The sequence below is a fragment of the Morone saxatilis genome, unplaced genomic scaffold (assembly GCF_004916995.1).
Source record: "Morone saxatilis isolate NCDOM2014 unplaced genomic scaffold, NCSU_SB_2.0 Contig6, whole genome shotgun sequence".
Lineage (NCBI taxonomy): Eukaryota > Metazoa > Chordata > Actinopteri > Moronidae > Morone > Morone saxatilis.
In genome coordinates, this window is record NW_023340206.1 from 12,372,662 (window position 1) to 12,396,419 (window position 23,758).

Genomic DNA, 23,758 nt, shown 5'->3' on the forward strand with positions numbered 1-23,758 from the left:
TTTTCTTATCTTTTCTTATCTTTTCTTATCTTTCTTATCTTTATTTATTTATATTTTTAAAAAGTACTTTATTCTTGTGTGATTTTTGTGTGACTTGTATATTTTTGTGTGATTGTATATTTTAAGCACCATTGCACCAAGACAAATTCCTCGTATGTGTAAAAACCTACCTGGCAATAAATCTGATTCTGATTCTGATGTGAAAAAGAACCTATTTCTAACTGACCCATGAGCATTTATTAATCAATTACCAGCATTAATTTCTACATTATTATCAAAGAGAAAGGATACAGACCAGCTCATGTTTAACAACCTAACAAACTTTTATACTTGTACCAACATGCTTGAGTAGTTGTCTCTATATTATACAGTATGATGGTTTAAATGCACATTTTCCTTTGGGACATAACTGAACTGACTCAGCTTCAACATAATAATATTGTTACCACTGAGCTGTTGAGTTTTTTCTGTCTTTAAATGCCACTTTGTGTTGCTATCACAGCTCCGGGTATTTTTTTCTCAGTGTTTTTATGACAAACCAAAAAACAAATGACATTGCATCAGTGATGGCCAATAGGCAATAATTAAATCTGAAAGATGTTTATTAGGCTCAACAGATGTAGACTTGATTAAACAGAATTTATGCAATTAGAATAAACAGTATTAGTAGTATCAGATTAACTCTGTTAAGAATAATTGCAGTCACAATGTCATCCATTAAAACAACATGCTCTTAATATGCTGTAAAATATATAAATATCGAAAGTCGTTATTTTGATGCCACACACAGTTTCATTCCAAAATGAGAGATTTTTACAGAAACAACTACATTTTGGAATGACGGGTTCAATTCATTCATATGAAACACGGTATCGTCAGCAAATGCAGAAATCACTGCAGCGGTAAGGACAGGTTAATGTGCGAGAAACCAATAAATGATAATGAATCAAAAGGTCAAGTTAGGAGAACACTGCCAGTGCAGCCAACTCTTTTCCGGTTTTGGAGATCACTCAGATGTCTTTGCCGCAGTCGGGGCAGAGGATGTCATCTTTGCACGTCAGGAAACCTCGGCCGACCAGAGACACGCAGCACCTTTTGCAGTTGAAGCAGTCGTTGTGCCACTGGCGCTGCTCAAACGAGATATACTTGCTGCCCCCAAGACCTGAGATAAAAGCAATAAAGAGGAGCCATGAACAAAATGAGCTTGTCCGCAACAGTCTCATGATCTCTGTAATTTAATAATCTTGTAATTGATGGTGATTGGATGCAGAGGGTAGCATATGATCTGGGAACAGTTCAGTCCATGCTGAGGTGTCATTTATACTACTCGTAGTTAAGATCTTCTCCAAAGTCACACTGCAATGCTACATGGACTGTGTTTCTACCTTGTTTTATTCAGTATATTAGGACAAATTAAGAATTTTGACACATCTAATTAAGATTATTTTGCTAGCATTTGTTTCAGATGAACATCCTCTGACCAAAAAGTATGCAGCATTAGACAGTGTAAGACTTATTTTCTTGTTCTTATTGTCTAAAATTCAAACATTACAGGGTCAAATCTTGACTGAAGTTAACTGCTGTTTTTACACATTAGGTTCACTTTACTAGTCATGGTTCAGTCTGTAAAAACAATTAAAAAATAACCCTGAAGATGTCAGTTATCTCAGCTTGTAGATGAAAATTTACAATAAAACAACACCTTTGTTGCAAACTTAGAATTTGCTATGATTATTGGTTATATTTCCAAAATTTGTCTCTTGCAAGTCTCTTTACTAAAAATACTAAACTGCTGGAGCACCGATATAAACGTACACAAGGGGACAATGATTAAGACATTTTTCGCTTCCAGTCAAACTTGTATCTACTTCTTAGCATCAGCAACTTACTGGAATCGTGTAGCAGTTTATGGAGAATTAGCATATTGTGAAAATCAGACTGAATTCTAATTGAATCACTGAATGAATTAGATAAGTGTGTGGCAAGTAAGGAGTCTGGAGCCAGATGAGACTGGACATGACATTTGGATGAAGTCCAACAGTCCTAATTTCAATGTCAACAAACTTGACATCATTGCAGTAAAAAAGGCTGGTTACAAAATGGCAGAACAAGAGAAATGTTGTGAATTCACTGGCAGCAAGCTGATTTTAGTGACTTTCAATTAACATCCCAGAGGTAAAAATTTAAAGACATTTGCCTGCCTAAAAGATTCCATTAAAAACAAATATAAAAGTACTGTAACAAACTTTCAAAGGCCCTACTCTGGGCGCAAGTGCAGGATAAACTTTACCGCTGATCGGGGTGGTGCAGTAAGCACATTTCTTGGCAAACAGGTTGCAGAAGCAGTTGAGGCAGTAGGCGAAGTCGTCCCGAGAGGTGAACCGCTGGCCGGCCAACTGCTGCTTGCACCCGATGCAAACGAAGCACTCCTTGTGCCAGGGCTGATCATGGTAGTTCACTCCTCCAGTGGTGATGGGCTGAAAGATATGGTGTCATATGTCGTTTCTATTGTTCATTAAAGGTTATTTATATAAAAAAGCAAATATGTTTATTAGCACATTTCGATTTAAAAGAGATAGATGGATAAAGAGCTTTCAACTGCATCTCATGGTCTTCATCAGCAGATGACGTTGGCTTAGTCATGAAGATAGCGCAGCTGGTGGTGTAGGAAGAGGAGATCTGTCTCTGTTAGTGCCGGCAATTTACAATGAAAACCATGAGATGTGGCTGAAAGGCTTTTTTACTACTGTTTTGAAGGTAAAACATTAACGTTGATTCCCTGACTGCATATATTCACAATTCTCAACAATAAAAAGGCCAATTGTTTGTTTTTGATTTGTTTGTACTGGTGTTGAACTGCTAAAGACGCGGTGCTCCTACACGTGTATGTATAGCTTCATGCTGCTTAATTTCTTAGTCACTTAGCTTAGTCACAGGCGAGCCAGATGACTGCTGCCTCACCTACCAGCTTTTAGCACAAAAAAGACGCCTCCGATCCCTGCCTGCTTGACCATCTGTTTCCTGCCCCGAGCTGTTATATAACATACATATGTGTCTTCTTCCCTCCTTCACTGTATGTTTTCTTCATAACTGTACCATTAGTTCAAATTTAAGTTCCAGTAAACACAGAAATCTTTCAAATTGATGTAAATGTGCATCCATAAGAGTCCTGGGTAAGCATCATAGTACTTCAATGAATGTTGAGTTTTAACTTTAAAGCTACTAAGGGGATGTCTATGGGGAAAATCATGGTTCATGGTTATCATCACAAGCATTAAACGCACAATAGGTCTGCACCAATTAATAGAAATATTAGCGAAATCGCCAATATGGCCAAGTGCATAATGCAACCAACTGAATACCACTCGCCTTCCAAACATGTAGGAGAAAGTACAGCGGCCACAAAACAAACCGCAAACAAATGAAAGACCCTATTTAGAACCAGTGTCTACTGTAGAAACATGGTGGTTCAACATGGTGTAAACGTCTCATTCTAAGGTAATAAAACAACAATTCCTATATTCAGGTGATTATACACTAATGAAAACATACCTATGAAGATTATATTCAATTTCTAGATTCTCCTAAATGTTACACACTGGAAAACAAAATCCGTGTGAATCACAGTGAGCTGTTTTACCTTCTTACAGTGGACACACTGCTGGGCAAACTGCTTCTCATAGCAGGGCAGGCAGTAGTTGTTGCCCTCCTTCTGCACGAAGCTCTTGGTGCCGATGGGCTGCTGGCAACGGTTACAGGTGAAACAGTTCTCATGCCAACTGTTGCCCTTATGCTCCATCTTTTTAGAGCCTGGTGGGTCGAGGGGGCAGAGAGAGAGAGAGACAGAAAAAGAGTGTGAGAGTGGGAAGGAAAGAGAAGGAAGAAAGATATAGAAGTTCTCACACTAACAAATGTAACAGCCCATCCTCCTCCAGCTCACTTAAACTATCACGGTTGTAACAACCCAGTAATAACACAGCATTGTCATCATTCAACACGTCTTCAATTTTGAAGTTTTCCAGAGAAGTGAAAAGACATTATTTGCCTCAGTCTACGTCAATGATTACATGTACAGTAGGTCCTACTATCCTACTGGCATTCAGATCAGCCTAAACCATTTACAGTTAATGGCAATTTGATGATGTTTTGTGAGCTCTGTTAAAGTTCAACATTAACTTGGATCTAAGAAAAGACTGTACAGCTACCCAGCTGCCTAATAGCATTTACAAGTATACAGTCGAACATTGAAGTTAAATATCTTTGCACCTCAGAGGTTTCTAAGCTGATTTAATTTTTGAAAATACTAAAAATAGGAACATTGAAATCAACAAAATGACACACCCTGATTCCAGACGCAGACATAACATCCATACTTCATGTCCACTGACCCAATCTCTGCTCAAATAACTTGTTCAATGTACTGAATAGTGTAACAATCACAACACCGCTCCTCACCTGGCATGATGGTCTTCAGGCATGCATGGCACTTGGCAGAGTACTCGTTGCTGAAGCACTCAATGCACATCAGCATGTCCTCTTTGGTGGAAAAGGGTCGATCCACCAGAGATCGGCTGCACTTAATGCAGAGGAAGCATTCGCTGTGCCAGTGGCGGTCCTTGTATGACAGATCCTGCAGAGTCAGGGACAGAGACTGTTAAGTTACTGCATTTGCCTCTTCTGGTCTATGGAAACATTTCAACAATGAAGAAGTTAAGATATCAGTAGAGATTTCAAATACAATTTCCCCCTTTAAACACCAGGACAAGATCCCAGCACCATCAACCAAAGCCTCTGCTGTATTCAATTTTCCATGAAAAAGATCAACTCTATTTTAGTCTATTTGAAAGCCAACAGAGCCCCATTGTGAACCCAGAACCCCAAAGCAACTTATTGGCTGATTTGGACAATATAGGCATGGTTTGGGGGTTATTTAGGATGCTGAATCCATTTATGACATTTTCAGTACTAAATGATGGAAGTGACCATATTTCAACTCCTGGTGGGCTGATTTTGATCCATAATACATAACTGCAGGTCACACAGGTCAATGACAAAATGCTGCACAGCAAAAATGTATTCTGCATTAAGCATTAAAATAACCTCAAAATTAATCAAAAATATGGCCTTTTTGTATTTTGAAAATGTTAGATTATATTATATTTCTTTTAGTGTCAAAGAACAAGTACATTAAGCTTGAGATTGCATTTTAAGCATGCTTTCATGCTGGTTGATATGTGATGTATGTTTGGTGGGTAACTAAGGTAGTAAACTGCCTTTGTGACTTCCAAAGTTTCAGGTCATCTGCAAACATGAATGGGAAAATATGGTTGTGGAAACTGAAAGATATTGACTTTCACTGACTTAATATTGGTAAGAAAATGTACCTTGCTGGTGCAGGCAATAAGCAGTTGGCAAACTTCACAGCTGAAAGAGAAAAGTGTCTCGTAGCACTTGATGCAATATGGGTTTTCTTCCTTCAGGATGTACTTTTGCCCATATAAGGAAGTATTACACTCTGTACAATCGTAGCGGTCAGCCATTGTGGCTGAAATCTCCTCTCCGAGTCCTCTGTCCTGTAAGATAAAATATAAAGACATTCAAGAACGGTGCTATAAAGATGATGTAATTACAGTGAAAACATTGCCAACATTAGTTGGCCTCCAAAATTTTAAACTTAACGTAATTAGAGAGATGTATTTTTTCTACAGAAGCACTATAGTACTATCTCAGTATCACATGTTCCAGTAAATTATATCATGCCTTCATGACCATGACCATGCACCAGGTACAGAATGTAGCCCTTCTGAACTTCCTGACAACTCAATTGAGTACTACATACAAATAATTAGGCTGAGGAATGTCACAAATAGCCTCCAAATGGCCACACATTGTATAGTAAATCCCCTTCACTTTATTAATGGACATAATGTGACTTTTAAATCTGGTTTACTTGCTCTAAAAGATCCTAAATCTGAGTCTAAGGAGGTCTAATTAAATGGCACCATCCGTGAATGAATGAAAGACCAAAAACAGGGATTATATTTGGAAGAGGAGAATTAAGCCATAAGGAGGAAAGGGAAGAGACAAAAGGATGAAAAGTAGAATAAATGTATGAAGATAAAGTGGATGAGGAGGAGCAGAGGAGTCAAACAAAGAAGGGGCAACATACAAAAACGCAGAAGAATCTATCTATTGCAGACTTTAATTCAGCTAGAGGAGGATTTTTAGGGCTATTGGTGAGCAAACAACATTATTAGAGGTTTAAATATTACTTCAAGATGTAGGATTGCAGCATAAAATCAAAACATGCAACTTCTGAAAATCAATTCTTCCAACCTGTTTAGACAACTAGAAAGGTCTTCAAATGGGAAAATCACACTCTTCTGGGCCAGTTTAATGTACATTTGATTAGATTAATAGAGCCAAACCGACACCACACAAGACAGTTGAGATTATTATCATTGCCAGCTTGATAGTTTGGTATTAATATCCAGTGATATAAAGCAACAAGAAGACATTTTGAGCTAATTAAATAAGGCATATTAGCTAAAACACAAAGGCTGCTATTGATTTGACGTTTGATCAGATGACTCATATTTTTACATTTGTCACTTGTGAGTCATGACTCTTAAATGATAGCCAGTGATTAAAGTTATTGGCACATAGTTTGGTAATGCCATTCATCTTAATTTGCAAGAAGTTTGGACAAAACTGACCATCTAACCATGTTTCTGTAGATTATTTAAATCTAAATATTTGTAGGAACCCCTCTTTAAACCCCCTGTACCCTCTATACTCCTCTATACGCCTTCTGTACCCCTCTCTAAACCCTTGGTGCCCTCTAGACTCTTTTACACTATAAAGCCTGATTACTTAGTTCAACTCAAACTGTTTGAGGAAACCGCTTGCCTTAAACTGTTTAAATCAAACAATTTACGAATGAAATATATTTGAGTAAAGATAACGTTAATTTGTATTAATTACGCTCAGTTAACTGAAGTTACACCCATATGCAGCATTTTTCTAAACATATTCAAAATGTGTGAACAGAATTCATCTGAATAAAGTCACTTGAATGCATCTTCTTTATATAAATGTTACCACCAAATTGAATTTACTCAGTTTTCTTCCACTAAAACAAATTAACTAATCATTAGGTAATGACCTGTCAAAACTGACAATGAAAACAATTTATAACTAATTGATCATTAAAATGGTATCTTTACACTTTGGGGGATCATTAAGAATTATTTGGATGCAAACATGGGCTTATGATGATTAATAAACATTAAATAGCTTACATTTAGTGAATGAGTGACTCCAATTTCTTTGGAGGATAGATTTATATAACTTTTATTAAGATGTGTTGTCAAGTTTTACAGTGTATTAACCCCTGTAGCCATCTATTAACCCTCTACACTCCCCTATAAACTCTTTGTAATCGCTATAATCTTTCTGTTTCCCTCTATAAAACCCTCTGTGACCTATAAAACCCACAAAACCCTCTATAAACCATCTCCTTTCCCTATCTAAACCAACTCTTCTACAAACCTTCTTTACCATCTAAGTACTCTCTATAAATCATCCATACTCCTCTATAAACCCCTGTACCCCTACCTAAACCCATTATCCTACTCTCTACACCTTACATACCACTTTAATTCCTCTATTACCCCCCTGTACCCTCTTAATGCCTTGCTATAAACCCTCTATACTGATATTTTTGCCATTTTCACCCCTTTAAAGCCTTATGTATACCTTTATTTTCAAAGTATACCACTCTATCTTCTCAATTGAGTTAATTAAATCTACTCGAGAATCTATTCAGCCTAGATTAGTTCTTCATCCACTTTTCCTTGCTTTCAAAAACATGCTCAAGCAACTCAAATAATCCTCCAACCCTCTTCAGAAACCTGGATTATTTTTAGCTAATCATGAAGAATTTAGGATACAAAACTGTCAGAAACTACAACATGGACATAGAAGATCAGCAGGAATAAAATCACCAAACATCCCTAAAATTATTATGGATGAGAGAGAACCATAAATACAGAAAAGTAAGGAAAGAAGTCTCACCGATCAGTGCAGCCTGAGTGTCAGATGAAGAGCCTGTCTCTGCAGACTGGGACCAGAGGTGTCTACTGAGCGCTGTAGTCAATCTGCCTTTTAAAATTAGAGAAAAATGTGACCCACACTGGGGCAGGAAGGTGGAGGCAGTGGTGTGACCAGAGTGGGCAGGTCAGATTATATTTAGACTGCTATATAATTCAAGACAAAATCCCAAGAAATCCCCATTTAAAATGTGGAACTCTTAAACTTTTTAACAGACAGACATATAAATATAATGGAATGGAAAATGTCTGTGATCACGAGTTATTAGACTCTTGTTTTCGTCTAATCTCAAGAAAAAAAGCATGTCATAGGATTTTGAGATGTTTACATAACAAATAATTATTCTGTGATATCAAGCTGTCAGACCTGATATCATACTTGGGTGTGTGATCATAAACTAAAATAAAAACAAAAATGTGTTCCTAAAGTGGGGATTTTAAGGTCACAGTTATTCTGCAGCTTCAGCTCCTCTGCCTGGTTGTGTCAGTATCTTTCAACTTCAGTTATTTTAAGTCAAATTCTAACATGTGTAGAAAAAAAAAAAAAGGATAGGATGTCAGGTAGGTTTGTGTAGCACCTTTCACACAAACAAATCAATATGTAGTGAGGAAACACTGGAGGCAGGATTAGGAAAAGATTAAACCTAATAAGAAAAGGATATAGCAAATAATAAAGTAAAGTGAAATAAAGTGATAAAACAGATTAAAAAAACATAAATAGATAGACAAATGTGAGTGTGTATGTGTGTTGGTGATGAAACAGTGATTGGTGCATTCGATAGCTGCTTCTGGATTGGACCAATGGTTGGCAGCTGCAGCCTTTTCAAACCACGGCTGGCAGCAATCTTCCCTCCCTTCACATTCCACTACTTCCAACAATGAGACAGCGTCTATTGTAATGAGTCTTGTGTAAGAAGAGGAGCCGCAACACAAACCTTTCTGGAAAGTTTGGATGGTTCCCTGAATATCCTGCGATGCTCTGTTTTTTGCCTATTTTGAGCTAATTGAATAAGGCACATGAGCTAAAACACAAAGGCTGCTATTGATCGGACATTTGATCAGATGCAGAGCAGTCATATTTTCATATTTGTCACTTGTCAGTCATTGTGGGCCTCTTAGATGATAGCCAGTGATTAAAGTCATTGGCAGATAGTTTGGGAATGCCTTTCATCCTAATTCGGAACATTAAACTTTGGACAAATCTAACCATGTTTCTGCACATTTTTTGAATCTAAATATCTATAAGCACTCTGCACCCCTCTCTCAACCCTCTCATTAAAAAACCATCATCAACACAAGAGTCTTCTTGCTGATGGTGAACACAAAAATGTAAGCTCTGAGATTAGGGATCAGATCAGAGTCAACCCCGTTGTCCACCCACAACCCATTTTGAGGCTTAAATAATGACCTTAATAGCCATTGTGAACACCAAGGATGTGATAACGCATCCTGCCATGATGCCTACTTTCAGGCACTGCCAAGATGTGGTGAACTGCAGGTCCTGAAAGTGGGATTTTTAAAATGGCTGCTCGAGTAAATAACAGTTGAGCAAGTGTGGGTGGAACCTGAGTCAACTCTCTCCTTTCCTGTACTTAGATATGCTATGTGCTATACGCTAATCTATGTTGAAAAGACCACACCACATTTTGAAGAGTATTAAAAGATAAAAAGCTGGTGCAGAACTTAGGTACGGTCAGTTGGTGGGATGTCGGATGGGATGGTCAGATGTTTGTGCTGTTTTGGGTCACAGTGCGCTGATACTTCCGTTGTGAAGAGGCGTTTTAGGAACTTGAAGAACTTTATAGAACCGTGTCCTTTCTTGGATGACGATCTCCTGTTGCCTCCTGGAAGTTGGTGCGGTGCAGAACTGGGAGGTTGGGTGGGTCCCACCATTGTTGTAATCTCTGTGCTTAGGTTTACTTCCTCTATGACATTGGTGCCGATGCACTGCAAGCTATGATTGGTGTCCAATTTGTTGTGCTTCACTTGACTCACTTGATCTCTTTTGCAGAGTAGACAATGTGAGGCCTTGGTATCTTTTGAATCCTCGATCCCAACTATGATGTTACTTTCCTTTGTGGAGTTTGTGTCCTGCTTTCCTGTGCTGTGCTCTTGTAGCTCATTGTCGATTCTGGTCCAGGTTCTGTTGCCGTGATGTCTTCCATCACCCACTCTTGCGGACTCTTGGGATTTTCTCTTTTGTCGTCTTTTCGCAGCTACTCTGAGTGTTTTTAACATGCTGAAAAGTCTGGGAAACTACAGACACAGATAGCTTGCCCATGACTCTCCCATTGGGGTGTTTTCCCTCTTGTCAGATGTCTCTCCATGCCACCATCCATTTTCTCATTAAAGAAAAAGTTTAGAAATATAGTCTGCTTGGCACATGACATCGACTATATTTATCTAATTTGCTCTTTCTAAAAATAAAGGAATGAAAACTGGCTGTACTCTATAGTGCATAGGATGGAGTATCTTATTAAGAATTGCATTTCACTGCCCATGCTTCTTCAGTACCCACAAAATAAAATGTTGCATGTGACATTATAACTTGAAATTCATTTTGTGTGACACTGGGTTAGCAAATCTTGAAGACAAAGGAGGTGTACATAAAATGGTTTAATGAATGTGTCTGTTTGATTTTACTTTATAAAGTTAACCAGTGCCATCAGACTCTCGGGACTATGTCTAATAGCTGCAGTGTTTTTGCTTCTTTACAGTCTTGTTTTTTTGTTTTTGTTTTTATATTTTGGGGTTTTTATTGCCTTTAATGGATAATCTCAGCTGAAGAGTCACAGGAAGGGGGGGATGATGGCCACAAGTCCCTAACACAAGGAGTTTACTTCCACAAGGAGTTTACTTCTGGCCGCTGCAGCAAGGACTCAGCCTTGGTACCAGCTCTACCAGGTGACGGTGCCCCTGCTTCTGTACAGTTTCAAATTATAGAATAACATAATAACACTGTTCTACAGTCGTTGACAATTATTTTTGTTATTTTTGGTAAATATTATATTGATTTGGTATTCACTGATGGATGTAAGTTTCCTTTCCTAAGTAAAAGTAACAATATTACAATGTGAAAACATTGGCCCAAACTATCATTGACTGACTGCCAGTTTTGGTGCTATACTGCTTCATTTACAAACCTGGACTACTTTCTCTTAAATTGAGAAGTTGTACAAGTGGTCTCACTAAAAATAAGTACTTTGAAGTACTGCAGGGGTCACCTGAGATTTGTTTAATAATCAATCAATCATGTACGATTCCTAAAATAATGATACCATAATAAGTTAAATAAAAAATGTAATTGTAGAAACGGGAAACGGAATATAATATTCATAACTATATTTTCATTAGTGTATAATCACCTAAAGAAATAAGAATTGTTGTGTTTTTGTTACCTTAGCTGTTTCTATCTACAGATGCATCCATGGAGTCCGCCATGTTGAACCACCATGTTTCTACAAGTATGTGATGCTATTGTTTTAAATCAGAGAGGAGAAAAAATGGAAGATTGGTTGTGAAAAACAACTTTTATATAACAGGAATCCATCTAATTGATCGCATATCAATGAATATATGAAGTAACTGTGAATTAAAATTCCTTAACTGATGATCTATCAAATGGGAACTAATCATAATCATTTGATTAGATTAGATTTTATTGTGATTATACAAGTACGAAGACAACGAGATGCAGTTAAGCATTTAACCAGAAGTGCAAAAAGCAGTAAAGTGCAGAGTAAAGTACATATGTACAGGGATATAAAAAATAACAGTATAGATATATATATGAATATGCTAGCAAGATATATACAGTATGAACAGCATATGTTAACATTGTTAATGGTGAGCAACAGGAATTCATGACACATGCTGCATCAATCATCATGAGTTGTAGTTCAGCATTACTTAGTATTTGTACACTTATTAGAAAGCCTTATTTGATCCAGCTGGCTGCCATGAGCACTCACTGACAGCTATGATAAGAACTGTGTCTCTTAATGGTTCAGAGAAATGCCATTTCCATGTAACAGCTAAACAGCAGCCACTTGTTTGTCCTTAGTCTAATTTTTGAAAAGTTCGACTGGAATAATCCGTCCATGTGTGACTCCAATGAGTGTCAGTTGACATTTACATGACTGAAGACAACATACTTCAAACCGAATCAATACTTAAAAGTTGTTTATGGTTTTTTGTCGAATTAGATTTTCTTCTGCATGATGTTGGTTTCAGTTTAACACAAAGCAACACAATGTAAGATTTTCTTCTTTGTGCCTCTTGTGCGGGCCCTAGCTTGCACATAAACACACAGTGGGTAAATATATTAGGATAATCTAATAATACAACAGCAGTAATAGGAGAGGACATCATGTGGTGGAAGGGCACCTGTAAGTCCTTAAGCCCTTTGGAGAGGAATTTAAAAACAGGGTTCCCAGGCATTTTCATGGTCTTTTCAGGAACCCTTAATAAAATTTGAATGACCATTAAGACTCCTATACTTTACTCCAAATGTTAAAGGTCCAGTGTGTAACATTGGACCAGGTTTCAACCAGAGGGTGGTCAACTGTGCATTAAAGTTTGCTTCACTCATTTCTAACTGTAACTTCACCTCTGAAAATGTAAATAAATGTATGCAACATTATCTACGTGAAAGGGTATAAACAAGAAAACTATAATTAAATAAATGTTACAGCTAGGAATTGGTCAAACAAGCTACCAAAGATTGCAGGCAACCTGCTGCAAACAATCTATATATCTTTCTATTTATCTAAAGATATGTGAGGTTAAGTATCCACTGATGACCAGATGTTGTCCCTTTGTCCCTTTTTAACCCCTGCCTGCACAAACTTAATAATCGTGTAGATGAACTTGAGATATGATACTATACAGTAAGAAATTAGCTGTTAAAGAAGAAGCTTTAACACCAGCCTGCACAAAATCTTGGTTGTCTATAAATCACTAACAGAGCGTGTTCTCACATTCATAGTATGGAAACCTCTCTGTAAAGCAAAGAACAAACGGACACAGATTGCCAGCCAGGCCAGCAAGATCACTGTAGGCAAACAACTTCTATTACAGGACTAACATTGTCAGTCGTTAACCAAATAGACAATCCAGATCTACAACGACCCCACCCATCCTCTCCACTCAGCATTTCAGCTGCTGCCATCAGGCTGCAGACAGAAAGTCCCAGTGCCTAGGAAGAAACAGAAAATCCTTTATTCCAACAGCTGTGACCATCCTCAATAAGAACCTGCCCCCCATTTTTATTATATCCTTTTTAATCTACATTTTACTGCTGTGTATTATTTATTATTGCTGTGTATTATTTATTGTTGTGTTAAGTTTACATGTCCATCACTTTCATTACCATCACTTGCCACCTAGTCACTTTCTACTGTATGCCAGTGCCAAAGATACATTTCCATTTAATGCAAATTGAACGGGCAATAAAGTCATCTGAATTTAATCTTAAATATGTAGGTACTCTTTTTATTCTTGTACATTTGCTTGTTCTTACTGCCACAGACTGTGTAAATAAGAAGGTTTATATGTGTGGACGGTGCTTTTGTTTCGAAAACGAACTTCCGATTTTACTTTGAAGGTCTCCGCCAGTGTTCTAGCACTTCATTCGTTTTGTTTTATACCCGGAAGACTTTGTAAACAAAACGGCGTTTGAATTCAAAACAGGGGGAAAGCAGCACGTGAGACTTGCGGGATGAAAACAGTAAACCTTTAAGTAAAATATAAAAATATTTCAGGTGATAAACATGGAAGACTTGGAGCGGGAAGAGCTCGGAGGAAACCCGGACTGGATGTCTCATCTGCCCGAGGAGCTGCTCGATGTCCCGCTGTGGAACCTGGCTATACCTGGTAAAACAGAACCGGGGAGAAGCTGGATGAAAATCAAACTAGAAAAAGTATAGATACACACACACACACACATTAATACTTGTTTTGTTTTTATTCTAGGGAGCCATGACAGCATGTCTTTCTGTCTGGATGTCTCCTCTCCTGTGCTGAAGTCCGAGCCCTGCCTCCTCAGAGGGATTGACAGGCTGTTTCCCTGCTGGACTCGACCCTGTGTCTCCCGCTGGGCCACCACACAGGTACAGGAGCACACATACTGTTAAATGTGGCCCCTAAGAGCCTTTTCTTCCTTCAGAGGATTTAATGCGGGACAATCTGGCATCTGGTGGTGCGTTCAAGTGTAGCGCGTAAAGTCAGGCATTTCCAGGTAAACAGCTGTATGTGCTCAAGAGAAGCATCTTTACAAAGTACAGACTCTGTACTGTGAGCAGATAAATAAATATAAATATATATATAATATACTTTATATAACATCTAAGACCTAAAGGTTGAAGAAGTAAAAGAAAAGTAACAGTACAAGTAAAAATGTACAAATACTGCAGTAAAAATACAGAAGTATTATCAACTAAATGTTCATATCATATTATTAAAAAGTATCAGAAGTATCAAAGTATTCATTTTGCCTCCTGTCAGGATTATATTACTATATATTGTATTATTTAAATACAGTGTTGGGTCAGATTACTTTGAAATCTAGTCAGTTACTGAATATAAATTACAGTCCAATTTCTGTCATTAGTAACATAATGCATTGGATTATTAGAATATATATATACTATCTACTATACTAAATATAATTCACTTATATATTATAATATGTACATATTCAGTATTTACAGCTGGTCAAATTAAATAACACCACATTTTCCTGGGTGATTATTTATCAATTTTTCAGTTTTTAGAAATATTAATATGATATTTTCATATTTTAAAGACGGATTCAAAAATCTAATCAAGTACAAACACCACTTAAATATTATTACTGCAGCTGCATTCATATGTAAGCAGAATTTTAATATGGCTGCTGGAGGTGGCGCTAATTTGAACTAATTAAAACACAATGTTTGCCTCGTTAATGTGAATTAGAAATACTGCACTGCATCTGGTTAGAGGCTAAACTCAATTAATGAATTATTCGGTTTAGAAAACAGTGAAATATGTCAATCACAGTTTCCTAAAGCCTGACATTAATTTGCTTATTTGTTTTTTTTCCAGCAAAAGCTCCAAACCCAGAAGTATTCAGTCAAATATTCACATTATTTTATTTCCCTATGTGTGTGTAGCAATCCGTCCTCAGTGATCAGTGTGATCTTGGTGTTCGTTTCTTGGACCTGCGGATCGCCAGGAAGCCGGCAGGCAGCAGAAAATTGTTTTTTGCCCATGGCATCTACACACTGATTACTGTGAAGGTACACACACACACACACACACACAGCAAGGGAACGTAAGAAAATACTTATGACTCAAACTCCTCTTTCATGGGAAGTGAGTTAAGCCAACAACAGGCCAGAGATACAGCAGGTACTGAGAAGAAACTAAATACAAAATATGACTCTGTGTGTGTGTGTGTGGGTGTGTGTGTGTGCAGGAAGCTCTGGATGAACTGGCTACCTGGCTGGACGCTCATCCCAAGGAGATCGTAATGATTTCCTGCTCGCATTTCGACTCACTGACTGACGAAGATCATGTCAGCCTCGTGGAGTTCATCATCACCCTCTTCGGAAAGAAACTCTGCTCCTCACAGGTGACTGGGCTGGTAGAAAGAGAGAGAGACGAGGAACTGTTTAATTCATTAATCAATTTGTCGATCAAGAAAGAGATAATGCACAACAACTAATCACTATTTGATTAGTAAAATAATGTCAAACATTTGCTGTTTCTAGATTCTCGTTTGAGGATTTACTGCTTTTCTTTGTTTTATATGATTGTAAATTTAATATGTTTAGGTTTTCCGGCTGTTGTTGGATTAAATAATTGAAGTTTGTTTTGCATATAGAGGATACTTACAATATACATGTGTTTATTTGCAGGACATTCCCACTCTGCGTTCTTGTTGGTCCAGAGGTCAGCAGGTCGTTGTTTCCTATAGCAACCAACAGATGGTGCTGCTGCATCCTGAGCTGTGGACTGAAATACCTTACTGTCCTTCTAAAAATGTTTGCACTGGGCATTAAAAAATAAACATAAAACTCAAAATGATTCATCATCTAAAGCAGACCTCAACACACCTTTGCTATGGATAACTTAATTTAAACACTAAACTAATTGGCCTCACGGGGGCGCTCTGTGTCCAGGTATGCTGACAGCGCTGACCCTAAGAAGGTGATCGCCTACCTGGAGGACCAGAAGCGAAAAGGAAGACCAGGTACGCATTGTATTCAACCATTTACTCAACTAAAAGTCTTAATATTGCATTATAAAAATACTTTATTACAAGTATAAGTCCTGCATGTACTACTTTTATTTTTACTATAAGTATTAGCAACAAAATGCCCCCTGCTTATGTTTGATTTTCATATTACTGGATAATATTGATGCATTAATATGTAAGTGGTTCATGTTATTTTATTTGTACCCATAGCTAGATTTGGTTTGCAGTAAAATACAAAATATTTTAACATCAAACAACGTGATCTCTAAAAGCACTAAAATAAATATCCACTAGAATGAATGAGTTAAAAATACAGATGACAACTTTTACCTCCTACTGGTATTGAACCTGATCCACTTCATCATGAATCCGTTTTCATTAAACAAGGAGGATTAAAACTGGAGTTAAATGTGTCAATAACGGGCCTTACAGTAAATTGCTGCCCTGGATTGTCAAGAAAACCTGGACAATGATTTCTTAAAAAGAGCGGGAACCCTGATAAAGTGACCCCTGCAGGTAGGAAACATGTTTTCTTTCCTCCCTTACTGTTTGTTTTGTTCCCAGGTGGTTTTTACGTCAGCGGTCTGAACTTGACAGAAGACGCTCTTTACGTCCTCCTCCATCCCCTCCAGGACATGAGGAAGATGACGAGGAGGGCTCTCTCACTGCTGCTTCACTGGGCGAGCGAGCAGCATCCTGGGGGCGAGGTGGGCGGAGTCAACATCCTCTGCTGTGACTTTGTGGGCATCAGTCAGTTCTGCTCACTTGTGATTGGCCTCAATGACAAACTGCTGGGTGGAGCTGGCACGGTTGCTGCTTGCCCCGCCAGCAGGATGCTGGGAGCATCTTCCTAACTATCTAAAAAGATTTATTTTTCTTTTTTTCTTGGAGTGTGAATTAATAATTAGTTATTTTACCTCACAAATATGTTTGATCGTGTGAATATGTTTTTTTTGGACCCTCACTTCTGAATTACGCACAGTGTCATCAGAGTATTATTTTCAAATTGTAAATATTGTTTTTCCTGTTGTATTTGAATTGCTATTTTGGGATATACACTTTAATACATTATATAAATAAATACTTTCACATATTTTGACTCTTAACTTTTAAACTCTTTTTGCAGCTCTCTGTGATTAATTATATTAATAATAACATTGTACCATTAGAGAGTAGAGCTTTAATGTCCCTGAGGGGCAACTTGTCTTACAGACAGCAGTCAACAATAATAATAAATACAAAAAGAACACAAGAATTAATTAAAAAAATAATACACAGGTTAGCACTTGTGATTACACGTGTGCTTTTCTGTGTGTGCATGGGTTTGGCTTTTACAAAGTAACAAACTTTGACTCCTCAAGACAACTATATATACACACAAATACATATAAGTACACAGTACATACAAAATAACTAAAGTTCTTTCTTGCGTTCACTCGTAACTCATAGCTCGGAAAGTCTTCTGTTAATTCCTGACTCATGATTAAAACACACAATCAAGATAATATTAACAGCACGTAAAAGATACACTGATTGCTGTGGGTACAAAGTTTATAAAAAAACAATTAAGATGTAGTTATATGGACTTTGAGAGTCTGGGTTTTGGTTTAAGGTACCTTGAAAGTGCTTGAATCTTACGCTTACAAAGCTGCTTTTGGTTCAAAGATTGAACTTCAGTATTTAGATACTGCGCAAATACACTGACACTACATAAAAAATAGTACATACAACGTAAAAACCTGAATAATGACATACAAAATGATGGATGGAATGGGCTGGTTTGTTTGTCACTGTTATTCATCTTATTATCTGGCTTCTTGTGAAAGATAATAAAAAGAACACAAAAAAAAACACTAAATAAAAAATGATTATAGGAACCAATCGAAATGAGATGCAGTTTCCAGTTTCTTAAAGCTTCTCAAAACCATTTGAATAATGTCAGAAAAAGTTAACACAAGACCATTTGAAATAAGGGTTTCTGACAGCAGAAGGATACATTTTAAAGTCTCCATTAAGTCAAAATTGATATTTGAGTGTTTTATTACATGTCTTGTTCTGTACGTCACCATACGCCACTATGAGGACTTTAACACAAGGACACTGACGACTCCAGCGACAAGAACCCAAAACCAGGGTAGAGAGGTTCAATGAATGCGCAGTAGAAGGTGTACAGGTGGGTCAGAGTGTCAGATAAAACTGCGTAGAAGGACAGAGTGCCTGCAGACCAGTCCAGATACACTCCTACTCTGTTAGAGGCAGAGGGAGGAGTAAGTAGAGCTGTTCTTATATTATTGTGCCAGGCATAGTAACACTTATCAGTGAACTCCAGACTCCATGACTTCTCATTCCATCCGAGCCTGCTGCCATCAAGGGCTCCTCTCCGTCTGAGTCCTTTGTAAGTCACTCCAATATCAACTCCTCCTTCCCACTCCACCTCCCAGTAACAGCGGCCAGTCAGACCAGTTGTACACAGCAGCTGGTAGCACCAGTCGAATCTGTCTGGGTGATCAGGATACGGCTGCTTCTCCATCGACAGCATCACTTTTCGCTTGTTCTCAGACAGGAGGACGTTTTTGTGTGCTGTGTTTGGGTCCAATGTGAGTTCACAGGTATCTGATGATGAGAAAAAGACAATAAATGTAGGCCTGCAGGTTTTGACTTAACTGATGTCACATGAATTGAGTGTTTTTTTTACACACTTACACTTCCCCAGACCAGATTTCAACCACTGAACAGATTCATAATCCACGCTGGAGGAAGAAAGCAAAGTCAGACCAACAGGAGACAAGACAAGTAGGAACTTACTTTTGTAGCAACATAGTGACGAGTTTAGGTATTTGCCGTCACTTTGCCCATTTGTTGTATTTTGGTGCCCAGCACAAAACAAAGTAAAGAAAAAACAATATATATATATAAAGCTGTGGTCAAATTGATTCCAGGTATTACAAAAATGGACCCTGTGATTTTTCCCATCTATGTTGACATTTTAAATTCAAGTTCAAGTTCAAGTTCATTCAACCAGTTTCTGAAGCACAGTGAAGTAGGAGTTTTTTTCCATACCTGAGAGTCTCCAGTCTCCAGCGTGGATCCTCCAGTCCAGAAGAGAGCAGTTTCACTCCCATGTCTCCTGGATGATTGTAGCTCAGGTCCAGCTGTCTCAGATGGGAGGGGTTGGAGCTCAAAGCTGAGGCCAGAGAAATACAGCCTTCCTCTGTGATCAAACAGCCTGACAGCCTACACAAATACACACAATTAGCTGAGTTTTGTAAAAAAATAAATAATCTTAGATGTGTCCGATTGGTTTGAAAATAGTTGAGATATTGCAGTTTCATGACAGCACAACATTGCAACATTGCATTTTTTAAGAGAGAAAAAAGAGTAATTAATTAATGTAATCTGCGCAAATGATGACAAAAATACACTCAAAAAAACACAGAAACACCAAACACTCCCTCCAGACAGTGATCCCTTATTGTAACACTAGAGCACATATGGAGTCATCTTACAGGCTCTATAGACCAGAGGTTCCCAACACCAAGACGGGGCCATGGCATGCCCCAGTACAGCATGTACTGCAGAGCTAGAGGTTCTGGCAATTACTAGAAGAACTTGTACTGTAATCAGAAACAAGACTTAACATCCACAGGCTTTAAGAGATGTGGAAGCACAGTAACTAATAATATGATAGTTGCTGACCTGAAACATTCCAGTCTACAGTGTGGACTCCTCAGTCCAGCAGAAAGCAGCTTGACTCCAGAATCCTGCAAGTCATTGTTACTCAAGTCCAGTTTTCTTAGACTCGACAACTTGGCGCTTAAAACTGCTGAGAACTCCTGACAGCATTTTTCTGTGAGACTGGTTTGACTCAACCTGAAAAAAAAGAAGAAATATTTCCATTTATATTTTCTGAGTTTCAGCTTATATGGGGGGTTTCACTGTCAGTGAGGAGAAAAGGAGTTCAGACAAGCAAAAAATCATGTGACACTTATCTCTTAGCATTAACCAGATTGTTACTGCATTACTTCTACTTTCAGGTAGTAGTAAAAGTAAAAGGACAGGGACAGCTTCTTCAATGTAACTAGGACGACTTTAAATGACAGCTGGACAGCAGAACAGTAAACATAACACACAACAACATAGCCACATAAATTAAAATTGGGTTCCCCTGACTACTCCTAGTGCCCCCCAAATGGCATTTGCAAGAATCTAATGCGGTTGAAAGAAATCAATCAGAGCCACTAGGAGTCTCTAACGCAGTGTCAATCAATACTGGTGCACATGCAACCGGCTCCTTCTGTTCTGCTGTGGGTTTGCTGGGAGGGGCTTGGCAGAGGGATACGAGCAGCAGAGAGAGACATGAAAGGTTTTGCATTAAGTATGTTCAAGTTACCTACTGCAGCTTTAAGAGTAATAAAGAAAGAATACCTTCTTAAAATATACATTTGTGTATAAATAGAAAAGTGGTGTTAAAATGTGATCGAACCTGAGAGTTTCCAGTGTACAGTGTGGAGTCTTCAGTGCAGCAGACAGCTGTTTCACTCCTGAGTCCCGTAGCTCGTTGTTACTCATTGCCAGCTCTTTCAGTCTTGAAGACTGGGAGCTGAGAACTGATGCAGACGCTTTCAACAGCTTCTTTCTGATAACTTTACAGCCATTCAGCCTGAAGTTTCAATCTAGAAACTTACATACTGAATAAAACATTTTCTTTCAATTCTGAATTATTGCTCAGGTAAGATTTGTTTTGTTTGGCTGTTGACATAGATCTAGAGTGACCACAGATCTGGACCACATATGAAAAATGTCCCAAATCAGAATTGAAAAGATCAGATGCCATGATTTGGGTCACTTGTGTCTGCAGTGGGAACGAACGCACAGTAGATATAAAGGAGATAGGTGCAGAAATCCTTTCAACTTGTATGAACGTGACCCACACTTATAGAAATGATGTGATCCAAGTCAGGTCTATGATTTAACAACTTACAACAAACTGAGAAAATGTATGGCAGATTCATTTGAATCAATTGCACAGACAATTAAGAAAGTTAAAAGATTGCAGTATCACAACAAATTGCAAAATACTTACCTGAGAGTTTTCAACATACAGTGTGGACTTCCCAGACCAACCGACAGCTGCTTCACTCCTGAATCCTGCAGATCATTGTTACTCAGGTCCAGCTCTCTTAGGCTGGAGGACTGAGAGCTGATAACTGACGAGAACTCCTGGCAGCATGTCTCTGTGAGGTTGGTTTGATTCAACCTGTCACAGGACAACAGAACAGAAACATTTACTGTTATATTTATAGTATAAATAATATGATGTTTACAAATTGGCTCTGTCAGTTCAGGCACCTTATAGGCACCAGTACCATTTTTTGAAATTCGTTTTAGCACCAGTATCGGGAAAAAAACACAAATGATACCCAATCCTATTTAGGGATGCTGGTGAGTGGATTATGCTACCATCAGACTCAGGCAAGCTGTTTCCAGCCTTGCTGAGCTCTCTATGCTAAGCTAACAAGAAAACAAAACCTTCACACACATTCATCCAACCTGAAAGTTTGGAGTCGACAGTGTGGACTTGCCAGTCCAACAGAGAGCATCTTCACTCCTGAATCCTGCAGGTCGTTGTTACTCAGGTCCAGCTCTCTCAGACTAGAGGACTTGGAGCTGAGAACTGATGAGAACTCTTGGCAGCATTTCTCTGTGAGCCTAGTTTGATTCAACCTAGTAAAATGGGGGGGGAAGCATGTATATCTCATGTGTATGTATCTAAAGTACACATTACAAGTAAAACATCTAATTCTTCAATCCTGTACGCCTTCAAATTAAAAGAATTGTTTCTCACAAACAACCAACAACTTTGAATTTAATCAATACAGGAAAGGTATGACCACAAATAATACAAAACAATAATAATCAGCATACAGTATTATAGTTTAAACTTAGTAATACACAAGAATGTGATCTAACCTGAGAGTTTCCAGACTACAATGCGGATTCTCCTGTCCAGCAGAGAACAGCATCACTCCTGAATCCTGCAGATCATTGTTACTCAGATCCAGATCTCTCAGGGTACAGCACTGGTGGCTGACAACTGAAGCCAGTGTATCACGGCTTTTGTCTGATATATTACAGCCTATCAGCCTGAGGAAGAATTTTAGTCAACTTGGATATTGAATAAAAACATGCTCTTCAACACTAAACATACATTTACTGTGTTACGCCTTTTTTTTTTTCTTTGAGTAAAAAACATTGGGCCATTTGTCCAGTGTGTTGGCAACTACTGTTCGGCCACCAGTTAAAAACAACACATCTGATCTTTGAAAAGGGGAATAATGCACACACACATATTTGCTTATTTGCAGGCTCATAGCCTGTCAGCAGCCTGATAGGAGAGACTGTGACGCAAGCAGGAAATACATTGTCATCTGTGATGGGGAAACATCAGATGTCCACAGTGGAAGAGAAACTAAAAATGTGGGTCCTGCTCATAAAGTTCAGTTCTAAAATCCCACAGTGCACCACGTTGAACTGAAAAAAAAGGTTGATACCAGGTGTAAACAGTCAGATTTAAACAGATTTATATTTAAATTCCTGACCTGAGTTTGTCCAGTGTACAGTGTGGACTTTTTAGTCCAGCTGAGAGACTCTCCACTCCAGAGTCCTTCAGGTCATTGTAACACAAGTCCAGGTCTCTCAGACTAGAGGACTTGGTGCCAAGAACTGATGATAAGTCGTGGCAGCATTTCTCTGTGAGATTGTTGAGGTTCAGCCTGGTAAAAATGAATATAAACATGTTTTGTTACATTTTAGATATTCAACTTCCCAAAGCAACTCGCTGTGAGAATGAAGGAAAAGGTTGAGTGTTTTATTCAAAAGCGCTTGGGAACATTTGTCATTTCAGGAGAAAACTAATTTAAAGTCTTTGGTATAATTAACAACCATACAGTATCTTACCTAAGAATTTCCAGTCTGCAGTGTGGATTTTCTAGTCCAGCTGAGAGGAGCTTCACTCCTGAATCCTGCAGGTTGTTGTTATTCAGTTCCAGCTCTCTCAGACTGGAAGACTGGAAGCTGAGAACTGATGCCAGAGCTTCACAGCTTTTCTCTGACAGGTTACAGCCACTCAGCCTGAAGACCAAGACGAGCCACACATTACAAAAGAAAAATAGACATACGTTTGTTCACAGGTGTTTTTGTACCAATTATCATTTAAAACAAGCCGCTAGTGCTAAATTTCAACCACTGTGGCCACAAGTGACACTTAAGAGATAATATTCAACAGAGCTGCAACTATTAGTAAAAAAAAGTCAGCTATTTTAAATCAATAAATCATTTTGAGTCTTTTTTTAACAAAAAATTCAAATGTTTTGGACAGTTGGTTGGACAAAACAATACATTTGAA

At 38.2% G+C, this 23,758-nt stretch overlaps 3 protein-coding genes across 3 annotated transcripts in view; 1 reads left to right on the forward strand and 2 right to left on the reverse strand.

Annotated features, from left to right (window-relative positions):
- Window positions 1–658: 658 nt before the first annotated feature.
- On the reverse strand, window positions 659–5,540 carry LOC118339980 (four and a half LIM domains protein 2-like). Its single transcript, XM_035677818.1, has 5 exons — window positions 5,385–5,540; window positions 4,456–4,630; window positions 3,641–3,810; window positions 2,291–2,477; window positions 659–1,162 (listed from the first exon to the last, which is right to left on the reverse strand). Exons 1-5 carry the CDS (start codon window positions 5,538–5,540, stop codon window positions 1,011–1,013), a joined length of 840 nt encoding a protein of 279 aa, XP_035533711.1. The 3' UTR covers window positions 659–1,010.
- An 8,195-nt stretch (window positions 5,541–13,735) lies between these two features.
- Window positions 13,736–17,442, forward strand: LOC118339878 (PI-PLC X domain-containing protein 1-like). The gene is made up of 7 exons (XM_035677677.1): window positions 13,736–13,985; window positions 14,085–14,221; window positions 15,266–15,391; window positions 15,571–15,726; window positions 16,013–16,124; window positions 16,276–16,347; window positions 16,918–17,442. Exons 1-7 carry the CDS (start codon window positions 13,883–13,885, stop codon window positions 17,205–17,207), a joined length of 996 nt encoding a protein of 331 aa, XP_035533570.1. The 5' UTR covers window positions 13,736–13,882; the 3' UTR covers window positions 17,208–17,442.
- A 76-nt stretch (window positions 17,443–17,518) lies between these two features.
- LOC118339682 (NACHT, LRR and PYD domains-containing protein 12-like) overlaps window positions 17,519–23,758 on the reverse strand; it is a 9,949-nt gene continuing 3,709 nt past the window's right edge. The window contains exons 8-17 of the mRNA XM_035677382.1: window positions 23,311–23,510; window positions 22,953–23,126; window positions 22,324–22,497; window positions 21,904–22,077; window positions 21,437–21,610; window positions 20,837–21,013; window positions 20,050–20,223; window positions 19,414–19,587; window positions 19,057–19,103; window positions 17,519–18,966 (exon numbers count right to left, since the gene is read on the reverse strand). Of these exons, the coding sequence (XP_035533275.1) occupies window positions 18,440–18,966; window positions 19,057–19,103; window positions 19,414–19,587; window positions 20,050–20,223; window positions 20,837–21,013; window positions 21,437–21,610; window positions 21,904–22,077; window positions 22,324–22,497; window positions 22,953–23,126; window positions 23,311–23,510 (1,995 nt within the window). The 3' untranslated portion in view covers window positions 17,519–18,439. The remainder of the gene's footprint in view (window positions 18,967–19,056; window positions 19,104–19,413; window positions 19,588–20,049; window positions 20,224–20,836; window positions 21,014–21,436; window positions 21,611–21,903; window positions 22,078–22,323; window positions 22,498–22,952; window positions 23,127–23,310; window positions 23,511–23,758) is intronic.

Bases quoted from the DNA above. Each gene is read 5' to 3' on its own strand.
- LOC118339980 (XM_035677818.1), bottom strand. From the start codon at position 5,540: ATGGCTGACCGCTACGATTGTACAGAGTGTAATACTTCCTTATATGGG. The intron at 2,478-3,640 runs GTAAAACAGCTC...CATATCTTTCAG, and splicing joins AGTGTGTCCACTGTAAGAAG to CCCATCACCACTGGAGGAGT. The intron at 1,163-2,290 runs GTAAAGTTTATC...CTTTTATCTCAG, and splicing joins CTGCACCACCCCGATCAGCG to GTCTTGGGGGCAGCAAGTAT.
- LOC118339878 (XM_035677677.1), top strand. From the start codon at position 13,883: ATGGAAGACTTGGAGCGGGAAGAGCTCGGAGGAAACCCGGACTGGATG. The intron at 14,222-15,265 runs GTACAGGAGCAC...ATGTGTGTGTAG, and splicing joins CCCGCTGGGCCACCACACAG to CAATCCGTCCTCAGTGATCA. The intron at 16,125-16,275 runs GTCCTTCTAAAA...GCTCTGTGTCCA, and splicing joins GTGGACTGAAATACCTTACT to GGTATGCTGACAGCGCTGAC.